The sequence below is a fragment of the Canis aureus genome, chromosome 15 (assembly GCF_053574225.1).
Source record: "Canis aureus isolate CA01 chromosome 15, VMU_Caureus_v.1.0, whole genome shotgun sequence".
NCBI classification, from domain to species: domain Eukaryota; kingdom Metazoa; phylum Chordata; class Mammalia; order Carnivora; family Canidae; genus Canis; species Canis aureus.
Window position 1 is genome coordinate 55,442,300 of NC_135625.1, and position 20,999 is coordinate 55,463,298.

The 20,999-nt window shown below is 36.5% G+C and overlaps 1 protein-coding gene and 1 pseudogene across 7 annotated transcripts in view; both read right to left on the reverse strand.

The window, feature by feature from the left end:
• The window catches only part of CNOT4 (CCR4-NOT transcription complex subunit 4), a 137,271-nt gene that overhangs the window by 42,069 nt on the left and 74,203 nt on the right, over nucleotides 1-20,999 (reverse strand). For 4 of the 7 annotated variants that reach the window (XM_077850041.1, XM_077850042.1, XM_077850045.1 and 1 more), the window contains 4 exons: nucleotides 17,218-17,304; nucleotides 16,376-16,477; nucleotides 15,541-15,666; nucleotides 12,479-12,612 (listed from right to left, as the gene is read on the reverse strand). In XM_077850041.1, the coding sequence (XP_077706167.1) occupies nucleotides 12,479-12,612; nucleotides 15,541-15,666; nucleotides 16,376-16,477; nucleotides 17,218-17,304 (449 nt within the window). The remainder of the gene's footprint in view (nucleotides 1-12,478; nucleotides 12,613-15,540; nucleotides 15,667-16,375; nucleotides 16,478-17,217; nucleotides 17,305-20,999) is intronic. The other 3 variants (XM_077850044.1, XM_077850046.1, XM_077850048.1) reach the window with 1 other exon arrangement.
• LOC144285116 (signal transducer and activator of transcription 2 pseudogene) lies at nucleotides 1,242-5,629 on the reverse strand (annotated as a pseudogene).

Below are 20,999 nucleotides of genomic sequence, written 5' to 3' on the forward strand. Positions count from 1 at the left end.
TTTAATCACGTAGGAAACAAAAAGTACAGTCACAAGCCATAGTTACAATCACACTAGCTTTTATATTTGCCCATTTATCTACCTTTACTAGTGTTCTTTCATTTCACCTTGCAGGACTCCCTTGAGCATTTCCTGCATGGCAGGTCTAGAGATCAGGAACTCCCTCAGCTTTTGTTAATCTGGGAATGTCTTATTTTCTCTCTCACTACTTAATGACAGTTTTGCTGGATAGAGAATTCTTGGTTGACAGTTTTGTCTCTTAGCACTCAGAACATATCAGACCACTGTCTATTGGCCTCCAAAATTTCTCATGAGAAATATACCCATAATCTTTACTGAGGATTCCTTGTATATGATGATTCACATCTGCTGTTTTCAAGATTCTGTGTCTTTTTTTAAAAGATTTTATTTATTTATTCATGAGAGACAGAGACAGAGAGAGACAGAGAGAAAGGCAGAGACACAGGCAGAGGGAGAAGCAGGTTCCATGCAGAAGAGCCTGATGCAGGACTTGATCCTGGAACTCCAGGATCATGCCCTGGGCCAAGGCAGGTGCTAAACCGCTGAGCCACCCAGGGATCCCAGTGTCCTTGGTTTGTTCAATAAAATTTTGATTTGACTTTATTTCTTATTATGAAGTTTTGATTTGATTATAGTGTGTCTCAATGTTTGTCTCTTTGAGTTAAATTAGAGTTCCTCAAGGTTCTCGGATGTTTATATTCATTTCTCTCATCAAATGTGGGAAGCTTTCTGCCATTATTTTTTTCAAATATTCTCTTTGCATCTTTCTCTTCTCCTTCTAGAAATCTGACAATGCATGCATATTGCTGGTCTGCTTGATGGTGTTCCACTGCACCTTTAGGCTCTGTTCATTTTTCTTCCGTCTCTTCTCTTTGTGTTCCTCAAACTCATTAATTTCCATGGTCTTTTCCTCAAGTACACAGATTTTCTTCCATCTAATCAAATCTGCCTTTGAATCCTCCAGTGAATTTTTAAGTTACTGTACTTTTCAGATCCAGAATTTCTTTTTGGCTTCCTACTTTATCAATGATTCCTTTTGTTCATACATTTTTTTTCTTACTTTCTCCACATCTTCCTTTAGTTCTTTAGCAATCTTTAAGAGAGTTGTTTTAAAAGTCTTTGTCTAATATACCTGCCATTGGGTCTTTTTCAGGGACAGTTTCTGTTGATCATTCTTTTCTTTTGAATGGGCCATATTGTTTCTTTTATATGCACTATGGTTTTGTTTTGTTTTTGAAGATTTTATTCATGAGAGACACAAAGAGAGAGAGGCAGAGTCATAGGCAGAGGGAGAAGCAGGCTCTTGTGGGGATCCTGTAGTGGGACTTAATCCCAGGACCCCGGGGTCACGACCTGAGCCAAAGGCAGACACTGAACCACTAAGCCACCCAGGTGCCCCTACACTATGATTTTTTTCCTGAACACTGGCCATTTGAGTCTAGTAATGTAGTACCTCTAGAAACTGGATTTGCCCCCTTCTTCACTGTTTGCTTTTTTGTTGTTGTTATTTTATTTTGCAAGCTGTCTCTGTGCCAAAGATCAGCCCTAGGTATAAATTTAACATCTTCTCAGGTGTCTTCTGAGCTTTTCTTCGGCTATGCACAGACACTAAGTTTCCTCATATATGCAGCTGTTTTTGAATGTCCTCGTCTTTAATATCCAGCACCCAAAAGGAGAAAAAAGAAAAGCTGAATGGGGAAAAGAGGGGAAAGAATCCTGGCAACAACGGCTGCCTGCTCTTTTGTGTGCACCTCTGTGATCAAAAGCAGTAATCAGCAATTAGAGCAAATATCCTCAATATATGAAAGATAGGGTCTTTTCGCCTACCGTGGCTCCTGTCAGCTATGTGCAAGCTGCTCCAGGAGTATGTGCACAGCTGCCTGCCACGTGGCTTGGGGGCAGAGGATAGATAAGCTGCTACCACCTAAAAGCTGAAATTGACCAAAATCCATCCAAGTCTTTCCAGAGAATTTATAAGCCTTCAACAGATTTCAGAGTTCCAAATTAGTTACATCAGACAGAGGCTGCCAGTTCAGTAGCTGTCCAGGTGGGGAGACGGATTCCTGGTGCTACCTACTCCTACTCCACCATCGGCCCCAAACTCACACTACTCTTATGACAATAAAGACCTAGAAGTGGAGGAAACAGAAATAATGGAAACAAAAGGATGAAAGCAAGACATTATAAGAGGAGAACTGCAGTATCTTTATCTCAGTTCAGGTTCTCAGCCACCACCATTAAAGAGCACTAAAGAATAATTTTCAATATAGGTGAGGTTAGTCTTGCTAACATCAAGGGCAATATATGAAAATACTGCATTCAGAATAAATCTTGGCAATGTTTCTGGATTACAACTAATTAGAACATATCATCTAGTCCATCTTGCCAAACGCAGTTTCATAACTAATGATACATAGCACTTGATGCGTTACCTCAGAAAGATTTACCAAAGATGCTTAAAAATTTCTAGATCAGTGTCATGAAACCAAAGAGCTACTAAAAAAGAAAACCAGGATTGGGGCAAGGTTATGTTCCACTACGTTTTTTGTTTTTTTTTTTTTTTTATTGTTTTATGTTCCACTCAGTTTTTAACATATTTTTCAACTTATCTTAAAATTAACTATTCACGAAATAAAGGAAAAACTTTAAGAATAAAGATACAACTAAAATTTGTTTTTATTTCCTATGTGGGCTGCAAAAAGTCAATTATAGTTAAACCTGCCATTGTAAGTGTAGCCTGATCAGTGCAAAAGAAGAAAATACAGAAGGGAGAATCCCTGCAAATGTATGTGCAAGCTCAAGAGAAAGAAAAAATATATTTACAAACTCCAATTGCAATAAATGTGAATTCCTTGGATCTCTACTAACTGGACGTAACAGTTATCCCAAGGCTACCACTAGGAAGTTAAGAGTTCTCACAACTTCCCTAGCACTGGGTATTGAACTTCCTTCCTCATCAAGCTGTGTTTCCTTAAGCTATAGTCGTATTAAATACTTGTTTTACATTCAAAATCCACCAACCCATTATCACGCCAAGAAGGTTAGGAAAGAAAATAAACTTTTAATAAATACCACATTTAATAGGGAAGACAGACATCTGTTCCATGAAATGTACTATTCTCTGGTCAAGAACTGCAAAGTCCTCATAATATCAGATGAAAGACTAGGTACAGTAAGATAAACTGCACAGGGCCTTTTTAATTTAAAAACAAGCAAACAAAAAGTCTACAGGTTTTCCTTAGTTTTTTTTTCCCCTAGGTCAGCACAAAGTTTATTAGCCACTTCTGTTCAGAAAGATGCCTTTCTGAACAGATCTACTCCTCTAACATAACCAGACAGGAAACACCAAAATGCACAGGGGCCCCACTTTCGTTTGCGTCTTTATACTAGAAGTATATCCTAGAGCAATGGTAGTTGTCTCCTGGGGTTCCCTGGGAACGGCTCTGGAATAGGCTCCAGCTTCTGTTCTGGGCCCAGGTTGGGCTGTGGCATTCTTTGTGCCACCATGCCTAGTGTGGGGTCCAGTGCTGGCCCCAGATCCAGTCCTACCTCTAACTCCAGGCCTAGCTCTGGTCCTCATGCTATCCTGGGCTCTAGCTTTAGATGAATCCAATTCTAGCTTCAGGTTAAGCTCCAGTGGTTTTGCAGCTCATCCACCTGTCTACTTTATCCTGGTGGTAGGACTCAAAAGTCTCATTCCAGGGGATTTAGGGGTAAAGGAAGTATAGCATATTCTCAGTATGCTCTCCCTCATTAAGCAGTTGGTAGTGCTGGATGAGTTGGGTCAGCGGGAGTGACTACAGTACCTCTCTGCTCTTGGGTGGCCAGAGTAGATGACCTTATCACTCTCCTGATATTCCACCCTGGAGCAGGTAATGTCCCTTTCCAATGATTCACTGAAATGTAGTAGAAAGGTACCAGACATGGGTCGTCTTCTTCGGCAGCTAGTGGTCCTGGCTCTAGCTCAGAGAGCCCACGATGTGGCCATCATTCCAGATTCTTCAGGAGGTCATGTACCAGTTCAGGGTTTTGTACAACCATGTCCAGAACAGTAACTTGCATGGGGGGCGCAGGGGGGCTCTCCTGCTTAATAAAGTCAGCCCAGGACAACAACGTACCCTCAATCCTCTAGTTCTGCCCAAACAGCTTGTCCCTCAGCATGCTCAGCTGCTCCAGGAGATGGTCTCGGGCAGTACAAGGGAACTGCCAAATGAGAGCAGGGCCCAGCAAGCGCCAGGAGGGCTTTGGGCAAGGGGCTGGAAAAGAACTGCTGATTTTGAGGATTTGAGCTGAGCAGACTGAACCAGAGAACCATGGCCCAAGCATATGAGTAGGTTTCTGTTACAAATAATCACACAAATGTATCTGTTTTTAGCTCCTGCTTCAGGCCCTGATAGGTATATCCAACCGTAAAGCTGGTAGTATGCAGTTCCTCTGTCTCCCTCAGCAGCCCCTACTGCTGCCCTTTCTGGAACCAACTGAATGTTGCTCCACAAGAGTCGAGTAGCCAAAATAACACATTAAACTCTTACTCTTCCCCTTCTCAGGGGCCAAAGTTTTCTGGTTTGAAGTAAAAATGTTGAACTCCTGGAGACCTTGTAATGAGGAGGATTCCCATCAATGGGAACTCCTGTAGTCAGTGACCCACTACCTTCCTGGAATCCCATCAGCAGCCGTGGAGGATAGTAAACTTCCTCCCACTCCTGAAGATGAAGGGCTGATGGGGAGTTGGGGCACACAAAGCTGGGTTTCTACCACAAAGGCTTTGTGAAACAGACACTATAGCAACTCTGTGAACAGGACCTTCCGCCGGTTCACCTCTGTTCAGAGTCATCCTGATAGTTAACCAGGTGACCCAGTCCCTTCAGCTCTTCCAGCAGCTAATACAGGTGAAACAACAGCTTTGCTCCAGCCATGAACACTTCTCCAGCTGTTCCATCTGTGGTCCAAATGGGCTCCAATGCAGGCATTTCACTGCTGGACTTTCCTCTAACTCTGGCTGTAGCTTGAGTAGGGCAGGTAATTGGCTTGACGGTGCTTTAAAGGTATCCAACACCTCCTTTTTCCTTTTGTCCAATTCACGGAGTTCCCTCCCGAAGCTGCTAATGTCTGGTCTGATGGGATCTAAAGAGGACATCCTCACTGGGGCTGATATTCTATCAGAAACAGAAGACACTTTTGTGGTCTTTCATTTGGCTGATGGATTTCATCAGCTTGTCCAACTTAGCCCTTAATTCCAGGTTCCAGGATTCAGTCTCCTGCTGCTGGCTCTCCACAGGTGCTTTGAGGTCTGCCTTTCCTTGCTCCGACTGAGCCCTCTAAGCCTGAATCAGAATTAAAGAGATTAAACATCATTTCAGCCAACTGGGTAGGGCCTTGAGGAAAGGCCTGACTGTCCCAATAGAATTCTCACAAGTTCTGCTGTAGCAACAAGTGCTTAGCGTCCTGGCTGCAGCAGCAGGCATACTGAATTCATTTGGTCCAAGAACTGAAGGAATGGCATGTAAGCCTTGGAATCACCATTGCCCAGTAATAATGCTGGAGAGAAAGAGAGATCAAAACACCGCAAGTCTATAAATACCACACAACTGACTGAGAAGCACTGGATTCAAGAGGAACTAAGCAGTTCTATAAAGTGAGTCTCCTAACACAATGAAGATCTTTCCAGAAGGCAATGCTGTGTGTGTAAATGTTGGCAAATGAAAATTTGTAAACATGTAACATCTTCATATAAATAATCTGAGGTTTTTTTTTTTTTTAAGTTCCAGTCCTTAATAGTTCAGAAATGTATGGTGAGATTATAGATTTCTCAGGAGTAAAGATTTTTAACTAACTCAAAGGTTGGAATCCAGTGCTATGGGTGCTTAAAAAAATATGTATGTGTATATTTATTATTTTGAAATATAGAGTATATATCCAGAATCTGTTTCTGGAGATGCTGATTCATTTCATCTAAACTGCAACATTTGGTATCTGATGATAACTACACTAGTGGAATCAAAGAAGAGTACTGTTACTAGATTTTAGAGCTAGAAAGAATCATTAATATCAAATTCAAATAGTTTTACAGATAAAGAAACCACAATTCACAACTATTTGCAAGTAGGCAGTTTGACACAGTTACACTTCTAACTTGCCCCAAAGACATTGCTGGAATTTGACTTCCTTTCTACTTGGTAATGATGCCAACCAAATTCCTGAAAATAGTCTCTTGGTGACTTTTTAAAATTTGCAACATAAGATAAGTAGTTACATAGAAGAAGGATCAAAGAAAAGACCATTTTCCAGATTGGGAGTGCGACAGAAAAAATACTGGGAAGGTCTACTTCTCATGTTCATCACATTGAAAAGACAAAGTCTCCGATTGTGCTAATTATGGTTGCATTTCGGAAAGAAGGTATAACATAATGGATATTTCCAAATTTCACTGTCATGCTACTATATATACAAAGACATATGCACATTGCTCCTAAATTAAATATTCCATATTCATTTAGAAGACCTCATTTTAGTTTTTCATGCTTGCCTGTCTTAAATAACTGAGATAAACATTTGCTACTGCAAAGGACAAATTTACGTTACAGACAGATAGCTTACCTTTACAGAGTTTATTTGATATAGGCCTCAAATATAGATGAACATTTCAAGTATTACTTTAGTACTAAAATATATGGCACAATGTGCTATTAACATGCTAAGAAAAAAATGGGTCAATAATCTGGACTGACTATAGTTTGACAAATATGCTTTTAATTCAAATTTTCTCAGTAACTCTAGGATCTACTGCTCATGAGTGAAAATAAATGTTGTGATTACTAGTAATAAAAAAATTCAGTTATTCTTAATATTAAAGTTGAAAGATAAACATCCACCATCCTAAATATATAGGCTGTGGCCAGCTTTCAAAAACAGCAAGTAAATCTGTCTCCATCTATTCATTTTAATTTTGTATCACAGTAATAAAGGTTGATGTTTTAAAAGATACTGTATCCTTAAGTTGAATTTAAACATATCATTGCTTATTTGAGGTGTCTTCTAAGAAATAAGGGCACTTTATCCATCCCCCCAAACTCATTACACGCCATCCTCTGGAAAAAAATACCAGTGGCTTTCTTTTTTGAAAATATTCTACTCAGGTGGAACAAGACACCAGAATTCACTTACTAGTTTTCCAGTATGTATGTCTACAAGTGCAGTAACTTTATATTTCCAAATACACACTGGGAATAAAATTTCTTAAAAGAAATAAGAAAAAAGACCATGAGAACAAAGGTCAGAAAAATCTTATAGCTCCCTAATTTTAATATATTCAATTTTAGCAAATCTAACTAATTCATCTACTTAGTTTACGAGTAAGTAGCCCTGAGTTTCATGCAAAACAAAAACAAAAACAAAAGGTAGAGAATTGCAAATCATTAACTATTATAAAAGAAGGAATGCCTTTCTGAGGATCCATTTTACAAAAAAAAAAAAAAAAAAAAAAAAATGTAGGTGACCTCTCATGGCCCTTGTCCATAGTTTGAGAATAACTGCTGAAATCACCTAAGTATCAGCACACACCAGTGGGTCCTCTATCCAGAAAAATGTATACATGCACACAAAATTTAATAAAATTTCAGAAGAGTTCACAGATGTACTGAAGCCTATTCGTGATTTAACAAGCTCTACCTTAGATTATTTTCAAGAGTCTCTGGACCACACCTTTTCTAAATTGTACCTATGATGTCAGGGTAGGAGAACAAAATTCACGCAGTGACCGCTCCCATTAAACTGAACAAATAAGGACTCTGATTATGCCTGCAGTCTGATTTGATTTTTTAATAAAGATAGTCATGTTTTGAAAACGACATGCATTTTCTTTTGATGTAATAAAAACTGACAAAGTCCTATAGTCATTTTCCTTTCACCATTTCTTTAGAGCTTATCCTCTACTGCCACCAAACTGTGGTTTACGAAACCTTTTGCTTTAAACACCATTAATTCCTTGAATGTACAGTATATCCAATTTATCCTGAGATAATAAGTCTTACAAATGTGAGATCTTCACGGTCAAATTATGCATTAATTGTGACATAATCTCCTTTAAGTCAATTAGTTTGACTCACGTTTTTGAGTTTTTGATTCATGTCAGTCTCTTTTAAGAGTTTTACCTCTTCTAGACTGAGCAGTGGCAGAGTGGGAGAATGAGCCTGGGCTTAAAAGTGGCAGCAACTTTGGTCAGGATCTAGTCTATCACTTATCTGTGAATTATTTAAACTCTGAGATTTGCCAGTCCCAGTTTTCCCTGCCAGTAGTAAGGTAACAATGGTATCTACCACACAGGACAACTGAAACTGAAAGGACACAAAGACACCAACCCTCTTCTTACCTAAGTCTGAAGGTGAACATCCCCACTCCTTCAATGGTGGCTTGTCTAAGCCACAATATTAAATCATAACTACTTACCTTGAGTGATCTATATACCCAATAATCTGCTCTCCAAATTCTTTATGTAGGCCTACTTACTGTCCCTGGGCACGGCAGTCTATGTAGTTACTATTCCTTTCGCAGTTTTCAGTTGGGACACAATGTCACAATCTAAATGAAGGTATTTCAAAGCCCCATACTTAAAAGACCAAGTCTTTAAGCATCACTACTGCATGGCTTCCTTATTCCCCATTCTCATCATTTGTATTCATCATCTCAAAGTAACTGATTAATATAGAAAAGTAGCACGTCTATACTCCATCTGACTAATATACTCTGGAATGCATCATAATTGGAGCGCTGACACATACCCTTTTATAATTTACTGTTCATTTAAATGAAACAGGAGTAAGACATACAACAGAAACTTCAACTATATATGTGTTTCAGGACCATGTTCAGTGAAGATTCAATAGCTATGTATGATATTCTTAATATTTGTATTCTGGCTTAATTAGAAAAAGAGGAAGCTACATTTTAGGTTTAGTGTTAGTTGATAAGGTTACAGGTTTTGTTTTCCTGCAATTTTTGTTAAAGCTACTATTCACTACATATAAATATCAAAACGAGACAGAAAGAAACTGTTCTTTTTCTTTCTCCCCTAGAAAGCTTATCTTGAATAAGAAAAACGTCTCTCTTGGGTAGGACCATGAAAAAAGAGCCATACTATACTGTTCATCTTTCTAACTTGAAAAGTCTTCCCTGTGAGAAGAAAATTTACCTACAAATTCATCCCAACCACTATACTCTGTATAATGACAAAGTGGAAATGGAGACCAAAGCAGACCTTGAGTAATATTGACAATCAGGTAAATTCAATCTTTTGCAGGGGCTGGCATGGAAAGAAAACAAGCTATAGGAGTTGGCCAAAATAAGAATTCTCTCCACCTTGAGCCATCACTTATCCTTAAATTTGGGGGACCTGCATTAAACAAAAATAACCCTTCTCCATCCCCAAAGAAACCTTCCTCTATCATGTAGTTATGCAAAGCACAGGTAACCGTGTCAAAATTTATTCTGGTCTTGGCTGAGGTTCAGTAACACTGGTGTTGGGCAGTCATTAAACGAGTACAGTTTCTCTTCCTTTTACTCCATGGCATCCAGGACAGTCCCCTCCTGCTACAGCAACAGTTATAAAGGTGTTCTAACTGTACTTTATATGAAGGCAAAGTCAATAACATATTAGTAAATCTAATAGTAACTCATCACAAAAAAATAAGGATAAACTAAATACTTGTTATAAATGCCAAAAGGACACTTGGTAAATTTCAATTTTCACTTTTCACCTAAGGAATAAAACTACATATTAACAATAACATGGTACTTTCATATTGTGATTAAAAATACTTATCTCAAATAAATCATCAAAATCACACTTACAAATGAATAAAACACTAGAGATAGCCTTATAAAATAGGGAGATAGCCCTATAAAGAATGAGACAAGGATGCCTAAGAGCACCACTTTCTAACACTGGTCTTTTAATTTTAACCCTCAGAATTCTCAAGTAGGAAGAGGTGGTGGTGGGAGGTGCAATACAATAAAACAGGAAAAACACCAAAAAATTCTTCCTGAGAGACACAAAAGACTTAGAGAGCTATAACATGCTAATGGCTGAGAACACACAATGCTATATTGCAGAAGAGAAATTCTTCCAAAACTGATTGATAAATTCAAGTATTTTGAAACAGAAATAGACCAGTCAACTAATTGGGGAAAGTCAGTTCTGTATAATGCACATATAACACTTAAATACATCAATAAAACATAACAAACATGAATTCACAATCTCTAAGAAGTTCATTCACTCTATTAAATACAAAATAAAATAAGACAGCTTTTGAAATCAAATTGGCAAATGTGCAGAAAAAAGTATTCAAGGAACTAGGTACCCATAATATTTGACTGAGCAGTCCTACTTCAAAGAGCATCAAAGCTATAGCCAAAATGTTTATATGAAAAAACGTTCATCACAGTGTCATACATAAGAGCACCAAAATAAAAATAATATACACTGGCAGGATGTTGGTTTAATAAATTTCAAATGCTCATGTATCACGAAATACCATGCAGCCATAAAAAATTATATGATTTCATGACAAAGGAAAATATATTCATAATAATGAGTATTAAGTTTTAAAATATAACAAACCAATGTATTTTGTCTATATACACATTAACAAGAAGGAAAAGGACTACAAAGAAATACACACTGCAGAAAATATATCAAATCATTGTCAGTAAAAAGGTTTTGGTTATTGAGATCACATACAATATTTACTTTCTTCTGTATGTTTTTGTATTTTCAAATTTCCTTAGGTAGAAACATATTACTTTAATATATGAGAAATAAAAAATATTATCTCAAAGAAATCATCTAAATTTTAAATATCTGGTCTTTCTTCTGTATGTTTTTGTATTTTCAAATTTCCTTAGGTAGAAACATATTACTTTAACATATGAGAAATAAAAAACATTATCTCAAAGAAATCATCTAAATTTTAAATATCTGATCTGAATTCTCTAGGGGCTATGACCCCAGAATTGATTATAATTAGAATGAAATTTTTAATGAAAACAGAGATGTATATAAATGTTAAAAGCATCTGAAATAAATTTTTACTACAAGAACCCCATTGTTATGTGAAGCACTACTGATTTAGCAACCAATGAGGTAAGTAATAGAATATGGTTCTTAATAAGACAAACATACAGGAGTAGAAAGGAGTAGGTACAGAAAGATCAATGGAAAGGGTCAAAGCTTCTCATCCCAAAAAGATTTCTTCTGGACTTATCTTTAATTCTTAGCTTTGATTTATCAACAAATTTTACATAGTTTACTATACAGTAATTTTGTTTTGCTCTGTGGCCTTTTATATATATATATATATATTTATAATACACATATTTGTACACATGCATATATGTGTGTGTATATATAAACAAATTTGAATAGCCTTTTAAATCATCTTTACCATCAAAATGAATAAACTTAACAAAGACTTCAAGATTTAAGGAATAGGTAGTTGAAGAAACTGACCTGACAATAACACATGTAGTTATTCTTAACTATATTTGAAAAATGGCCCTTATATTACTTTAGTGCCATAGACGCTAGACTTTCACAAGTAACAACCAGACATTTAGAATATCACTTAAACAAATTTAACTTTGGAGTAAATTTTTTAAAAAAGAAAATCAACATATCTAAATGAATTACAGCTATTTACTTTAAATGAATTCATTTTATAAAAATTAAACTTACCAAATTAAAAAAATGTACAAGATCCTAACACAACAAACTTAAGGAACATTCAGGATAGAATACACCCACTCCCATTATTGTTTTTATTAATCATACCATTTTCCAACAGGCCATAACCAAATATAACCCGAAATGTGATGATCACCATATCAGAATAAGACTCAGTACCTAAGACTATAAATTTATTTAAACATTGACATAATACAGATCTACACAAAAATAAGTTGTTTTGTAAGATTCTGAATCCTCCTCATGCAGAGGATATAAGATGTTAATGACTCCTGCAACTAGAAAACCACAAATATTTGCGTCCTCAACATACAATGCTTCAGGTAATTCCCACTCCCCCTTTCACAGTTTTTTCCCTCTCATTATAAAAAGGGGGATTCAAATCCTTAATTAGGTAATAAGAACCTTTCAATAACCAACATCCCTTAATTTCCTTTTTCTCAAGGAGGGTGTTCCCAGGGTCCAGGGCAGTCTGCAAATCAATGCAAAGGGGGAGCCATCAAGAGGCTCATCTGAAGTATTACCAGGGAGCGGCAGGCAGCAAACATTCAAACCCAGAAACTGTGACTCAATATTTCCTATATAATGCAATAGTTCTGCACACATGATAGATATTGTCAAGAAGAATTCTGCCTGAAGAAGATGTAGAATGGAAAGAGAGGATCAACAGACATAAAGGTAAGTAAGGTGTCTGATTATACTAGTATCGGTACTTACGTATCATACCTCTGCAGTGGTGTCACTTTGTTCTTATTCTTATCAACTGAACCCGTAGACAGTTGAAGAAAATTAGGGTTTAATTTATATAATTCTTGAAGTAGTTTCTGTTCATATTCTTGGTGCTTACCCGCCTAATGGAAGAAGAAATTAAAACTGCAGTGGGGTTCACAAAGTGGCTGGTATAAAATGACTTACTTTCCGAATTATAAGATACCCTAAATAAAGCATATATGGGTTTTTCATGGCATTTGAGAACCCTGTGAGGATGATGTCACAGAATTGCTAGACCAATTAAAGTTCTTCCAACAAATCTATGATATATACACCATTAATTAAGGATTTCATCAACCATTTATTGTGCAGAAAACCAAATTAACAGACTTTTTTTTAACAGACAACTTTTTTGCCAGCTCAAAACACTAGAGGCCCTTTTAAACCTATTTCCCCATCTTTCATGTAAGAATGAAGACTTCTAATCGGCCATTACAGAATTCTGAAGATCACCGAAAATAACTAATTTCTTTTTTTAAAAGAGATGAACACATTGTAAATAGTACACAGATTATGAGTTTTACTACATTTTTCATTATCTTGACAGTAAGTAAAAATCCCATTATTTTGTTTTCAGATAAAAATTAATGTATTTTAAACTCTAGACAAGGGGCTGGCAGTTTATAGCTAGCTCCTTTGTTTGTTTTTAAGATTTCATTTATTTATTTCACAGAGAGAGAGAACACAAGAAGGGGGAGCAGGAGAGGGAGAAGCAGGCTCCCCACTGAGCAGGGAGTCCAATGTGAGGCTTGATCTCAGGACCCAGGAATCATGCCCCAAGCTGAAGGCAGACGCATAACTGACTGAGCCACCCAGGCGCCCTGCCCCATCCCCGACCCCTTTGTTTTTATAAATAAAGTTTTGTTGAAACAGTCATGCTCATTCATTTACTAGCTGCCTATGGCTGGTCTCTGGTCCAACAGAAAAATTGAGTATTTACTAGAGGCCAGAAAGCCTAAAATATTTACTAACTGACCCTTTACAGAAAAAAATCTGCACATCACTGCTCTATACACAACAAAAAGATATCTGTATTTACTGTAGCTGGTAGGTGTGTATCAGAAGGCAATGTTACAAACATTATGGAAGAAATGAGGCAAAGACTGCCTCTGGAAATTAGTCACACACAAAAATAAATTACAGTGAAATTCCTTTGAATAACATTTTACTATCTGCATGTATATCATAACTGAAATGACATTTTTACTTACCTTCAGGACTGTTTAATTATTTTAGAAGTGTGTTCTAACTAGATGTTATGGGAAAACCAAACCAAGAACAGGACAGATCAAAACAAAAACAAAACAATAAAAACAAGCAAGGGCAACATCATTTAAGCAAAGATGACTGCATCCTTACACTCAACAATGAATGCATCATGCCCTGTTCTGAGAGGGCTCCTGCTGTTTCAAATGGATCTATAAATATTTCATACGGTACTAAATTCTGAATTATGCAACAATAAAGAAAGATCTTCTGACTTTTGCCGTGATATAATCTGTTTAAATTTCCTTTCTATGTAGAGGAACTATCTTAATAAAGAAACTTCCTTTCAAAATAATCTTAAACTCACATAAAGAAGAGCAGATGAATTTATCATAACAATATGAATTCTGAATTATTAAGAAAAATACAGTTAGATGTGGATTTACACCTTTAAAATACGAAAAGCCTTGAAATTTTTTTCTACAATCAATACTTCAGGAGACATTGTGGCTTTCATTAGTAACTAAGAGCTAAAACTAATACTCAAATCATTTTACAGGGGCAGTCCACAAAGGTTAAATCCCATTACAAGTTAGTTCCATAGGACTGTCTGTCCATTTTTGTTTACAATTCAATAACACTCAAAAATGAGATAAACTAGGGTTTAGACATTCTTTGAGAGAAATTTTCAATATAATATAGCATGAGTGGTACATATTCTCTACTTGTCAAAATTTATATTGGAATGGTTCCACCTTAGATTCTATCCAAGAATGTTTCACCCAAAAAATGAAAAAAATTCAAGAAGCACTTATTAGATAAAAAGTAAGGCATTTGTCCCCATTAAATGTCATAGAGACCTTATTTTAACACAGTTTTTGGATCATAAAGAAATACGATCAAGAAATTCCAATGAATTGATTATAATGAGACTTAAATCTGTAGTAGCTCCAAGTCAAAAAAGGGTAATATTTCATTTTAACAATGTGCTCTTCACAGAGACCCTATTAGACTTTCTCTAGGTTGACCTACAGAGCCCAAGATGACATTCAATGCTCCCCCCACTTCTAAATGAGAAGTATTCCTGCAAAAGTCCATAGCAACAATCTGACATCCTCATCTATAAGAGAGAAGTGCAGTATTGTGCTTTGGTATAATCCTTATTTAATATACATAAGGTCAACATTTTTACTTATAAAGATATGTTTATAATACTATAAATTGAAAGGAGACCAGAGAACAGGAAATCTAAAAACAACATAGGATAATAAACCTTCAATTCTCCCTTCACAGGACACTGACTCAGTGTACACTTTCATGGGGAGAATCATTTTATAAAAATGTTAGGTTATCAGCAACATTTGATAGGTTGTTCTTTTCTAGCATGTTCTGTAAAGAGTGGAAATTAGGAAGGAAAAAACTTTATAATTACAGTAACCCACTTTGCTTTCATTTTGTTTATATTCCCCCTAAAGTAGCATTTACTAAAATGCTTTCCTTGGTTCTGATTGTATATTCCTTTCTTGGATAGGTATCAGTATATTAAAGACTCTGAGAAGTCCTGCAGGAAAGAAATCTATTTATCTTCATTAATCTAGCATTCCAAACTTGATGGACTACAGACCCAGTTTCATTATAACAAGATTCTGTAGAACAGACATTCCATGGAACACTGTATGGAAGATGCTACTTTAATAATAATTTAAAAAAATTAAATCCCTAGTTTTTGCTTTTACAATTTTAACTTATAGAGAAAGATACTCCCTTTCCTGCGAAGTTTGTAATTCACATTAATTTACTACCTGCATTTCCTCTTTTGTGAAGCTGGCCGCCTCATCCCCCAATTCATGTAGATACATGCAGTCAGGCTTTGGGCACTGCATATTCTTTAAGAAGTAACTGCAGTATTTTGTTGTACCTAGAGATGCCTGCAGAAAGAGTAGGGAAGGGGAAAAAAGGACCCAAAATGTGAATTGACAGTAAGAATTTCCTTGTTTGGTGTTTTCACTTCACCTCAAATGAGGCACAGACATGATCAAAGAAGTATGCTTCTCAATACTAGAGAACTAAACTATTACTAATATGATTACTATGATGCTCCTTTAGAAGAACTAAAGAAAACACTTCAGTTAGGGTTTCCAGAACTTGAGTACCCAAATCATCATCCCTAGAGATCAGAAGACATGTACAAAATCCACTCCATGTTACAAAACTTAGGCACCCAAGAAAACAAATTCTTTTTTCTATTTATGCCATCCTTTTTCCATCTGTATAAAGGATGGCTTAATGTAACCCTTTACTTAAACCTGAATTGATCAATGGCCAAATCTTGAAGAATGACAAAGCAGAATCATTATCTATTTTTGATAAGAATACCAGGTCCTATTTTCACAAAATAAGATTGTGTGTAAATACAGGATATTTTTAAAGATGATCACCTAATAATGAATGTGTTTATTCCTACCTACATAAGCTGTCAATAAACAAATCAGCTCTGATAAGTTAGTTAGTACAGATGCTTAAGAAGCAAATCTTCAAATATACTCCCTCTAAATGTGATATGTAAATGGTAGGCTCTCCCCTATTTACCACCTTTTCTCTCATCCCCCTTAAAGAAAATCAAGAGGACCATATTACCTTAAGTGTTCTGCCATCTACTACCACGTTGTTGACACACTGTATGGCTCTGAGAGCATCTTCTGACCGGATGTAGGTTACGTAAGCACTGGCACTTGGACCCTAAAGTGAAAACACACGGTTACTAGTTTCAAATTAAAAAAAAAAAATTAAAAACCATTCCTTTGCACCCTGCCTAGGGAATTCTAAAGGCCTTTACTACTACTACTACCATCAATGATAATAATTAGAAATACTAGTAGTTTTGATTAAACCATATACTAGCTCTTCTTAAAACAATCATAATTATTGAATTTTATCTGATTTTAAGTAGACTAAAATACATGCAGATAAAGTATCACCTGTGGATTTGTATTTATCTTTTGAAAGTCATTTGACAGGCTTGTCAAGGTTACAACAAACTTTGAAAGTCAGATTTAAAAAATAAAGCTTTAAGACATTTTGTCAAATTATGGTCTCCCCAAAATAAATGCAGTTTGCAAGAGTATTCTAACTGCTGATACCAGCATAACAAAGATGCTCTACTAAGTTTTCAATATTTGAAAATAATTGGAAATCATCACTTAATTATTACACTGTGTGATAATGGACTCAATTCCCTCTCCCCCTCAAACCATCATCTAAACTTTGTATTACTATTTCTTACTACTATTAATTCACTGTTAAGTCCAGAAGTCAAATGAGCACCAGAAATTCCCCCATCCCACCAGCAGAGGTCACTACACTGCTTAAATCCTTGACCTTTAGGCTTTCTCATCACAGAAAGCAAATTTTCTTTCTGAACTGCCCAGGTCAAGCCTAGACCATAGGGAGGAAGAGCAAAAGTCTCTACAATTAGTTACCTGTGAGCCTGCATATGATGTGCTATTATTGATGACAACTTTATGTATTTTACCAAACTTCCCAAAATATTCTGGTCGTTTCAAAACCTATAAAAGAAGAAATAAGGTATAATGTATCCCAATATTCATCAATGTTCTCTTTATAATGGGGGCATACAGCATCCCCCTTCAGAGAAAGGAAAATAATTTTTAAAGTTTTCTTTTTCTTTCTTTCCTTTTCTTTTCTTTTTTTTTTTTTGGTTAAGATTTTATTTATTTATTCATGAGAGACACACACACACACACACACAGAGGCAGAGAGACATAGGCAGAGGGAGAAGCAGGCTCCCTGCAGGAAGCCCGATGTGGGACTCCATCCTGGAACTCCAGGATCAAGCCCTGTGTCAAAGACACATACTTAACTGCTGAGCCACCCAGGCATCCCTTTAAAGTTTATTAATAAAAACTTCCTAATTACAATCTGTATGGTTAACCTACAGGAAATCATCAACAGAGTTTAAAAGTTACTTTTTATTGGCCCATTACATGGAAACTAAGATTCTCTAAGTTTGGTATTATCCACTATGTTCTAATATCTGCACCAATAATACGTGGGATCTTATCTTCACAGTGTTCTTAACACCAAACAGATCAAATATCTTAACCACATTTTCATTAACAGATGATCCTTATGAAAAAGTAATTCTCAAAACAATGACCAAAATAATTATGTATTAAGCAGAGACAGAAACTCAAGAACAGACATACAGGACAGTCTTTACTCATTAATCTATTCTATATAACATTTGATATATTACATTAAAGCTACAAATAGCAAATATGGTAACAACGTTCCTCAACTTTAGGATTCATGCTTTATCACTTGTGTACGTGTGTACTTAGCTTCTTTGTGTCAATTTTACCACTTCTTGATCATCTGTTTTTTCCTCCCTTCTCCTGGTAAATAACATATATGTAATGATGGATGGAAAAAAATGAGGAAAACAAATTTATATATTTCTTTCAATCTATTATGTGATTACTTCTCAGTGGTTATTCCCCCTCATACCCGTGTCACCTCCTCTACTTTGTGATCACTACAAGCATTCACTTATCTTCTCTTACAGACTTCACACTTTGGCTAATTTGACCAATATGTAACTTGATACATAAATCTTTCCTGTAATTTACAACTACTTCAAAATTAAATTTTGAAAAAAAATTAAATTTTGTTCTTTTCCTAGAATTTATCTACAGACCTACTGTTCCTACAGTCTTCCCAAATAGCAAGGTCTCTCTCAAGGAAAACTTTGAGTGTACTTGTCCATGTGTGTGCAAAGTATTCGTTCCACTCTAATTTGATAACATTCTCACATACTTACAGCTTAGCTAATATGGTCTGCATAACAGAATCAAAGCTTTGTGAGTCTATGGTTGAGGTATCATTAATCCTTAACAGTTTTCAATTAATAATTTAAAAAAATTTTATTTACTTATTGAGACACACAATGAGAGACAGAGAGAGAGAGAGAGAGAGAGAGAGAGAGAGAGAAGCAGATCCCAGGACTCCAGGACCATGTCCTGAGCTGAAGGCAACCGCAGAGCAACCCAGGCGTCCCTCAATTAATAATCTTTTTAAAGACTTTATTTGACAGAGAAGGAGAGAGAGACCACCAGCAGGGAGAGCAGCAGGCAGAGGGAGAGAGAGAAGCAGACTCCCTGCTGCACAGGGAGGAGCACCATGTGATGGTTCAATTCCAGGACCCTGGGATCATGACCTGAGCAGAAGGCAGACCTTAACCGAATGAGCCATCCAGGTGCCCCAATATCATTATTTTTACCACATTTTACTTTGGTTCTTTTTTTTTTTTAAGATTGTATTTATTTGTTCATGAGAGACACTGAGAAAGAGCGAAGCAGAGACACAGGCAGAGGGAGAAGCAGGCTCCATGCAGGGAGCCTGATGTGGGACTTAATTCTGGGACTCCAGGACCAGGCCCTGGGCTGAAGGCAGGCGCTAAACCGCTGAGCCACCCAGGGATCCCCTACTTTGGTTCTTATAAGTATAGGGCTGTTCTGTTTTCTACAGCCAATTTTAATGGATTATAAAATGAGGTGACCATATTGGTTTTCAATCTTTTTTCCACCAAATCCCCCGAAACAAATGAGACTATTAAGTGGCAAAGGCAATAACTCTCAGGTTGTATACTGCAAAGTCTCAGGGTTGAGGAGTAGGGAGGAGTTTATTTTGAAAAGCTCCCTGGCTGGTAGAGTTTAGAACTGCATTCAATATCTAACTTGATGCATACCAACTCAGCAAAGGGCTTCACAGTTGAAATACCTGCTTCAAAGAGTTCAGGCTGGTCATACATTGTTCTGTATCAGCATCTCAAATCACATCTGAGTTTATGGTAGCAGCTCTCAATGAAGGCAGCATTCAAGGGAGCATTTTAAAAATCTGTGGGAGCTTTTACAGGAGGAGGTTGTCAAAGTGACCGGGAGGTAATACTTATGTTCAGTGGATGGGAGCCAGGAATGGCTTACAATGCTCTGCCTCCTGCACAATAAAGAACTGTCCTGCACAACTTTTGAATGTCTTATAAGACATTCGTGTAGCTGAGAAGCCTATTTATAATTAAGTGAACTTAGAAACAAATTCCACATTACATATAAACTCAAAGTAGTTCCCTACAGTTCTGACATGTGTTGAATTTATAGGAAAGAAAATAATATGTAATTAAGGAAAGACTCCAAGTGCTTTTTTCAGGATTACATGAAAAGTTACTTAAAAAAAAATCACATCTTTGGCTTTTCATATACCTGGGTTACCAATACATATATAACTGTAACAATCTGCCTTTGTAGGTGTCACACTCACATTGATTCTACACACAGATGTGAGCATCTTATTATTTTATTATGTACTTAAAAACAGTACTTCCCAAACTTGAATTGCATACAAATCATTTGAGGATCTAGTGAAATTGCATATTCAGATCTAGTGGCTCTGAAGCAAGGCCTGAGTTTACCTAATAAGCACCTAGGTGATACTAGGGCTACCAGCTCAGAAAGCACATTTTGAGTAGCAATGTTCTAGAGTAGTGGTATCCAAAATTAACATGCAGAGATAGTCTTTTTATACTTATTTCCCTTTTAGTGCCTTTTATTTCTTTATTTCATGGAGTCACTTCATAAAAATCAAAGAGTGTTACAAAACATTTTTAAAAATGGGTACTGGCTCTGATAAGATTGAAAATCATAACCTCACCAGTCTCATCTGTCACCACTGCACTCTAACCCTCCAGCCAAACAAATCGCTCGCAGACTGAGATCTTTCTCATCCTGAAGAATCTGTAGAGTGCTTGTACCAGAAACACTTTACCTCAAAAATGTGGTATGTGGAAGGGCACATACCTCCCCAATAAGATCGAGTGCTCTCTCTTGTGCCTCCATAGCACAGAGCACTTCCCATATATTATACTGTTCGTTTGAAAATAAGCAGGGACTACCTTTATGTTGGTGTACACTCAGTGTCTTAAATACTACCCAGCACATTGTAGGTACTCAATAAATGTTTACAGAAAAATAACTCTTTTAGCATTGAACAACAAGAATTATTTGGATAAGGAACACTGGTGGGCCTCAAAATATTAGCAAATGGCCTATGGCTGATAAGAAATGGCTTGCCCAGGCAAGGGAAATTCAAATATTTAAAGTTTCTAAGTTAAGTTAAATACTGCAGATCCTATGTAAACATACAACTAGCAAATCAGCATTCTAGTGATTAAGAAGTATGGGGAGTT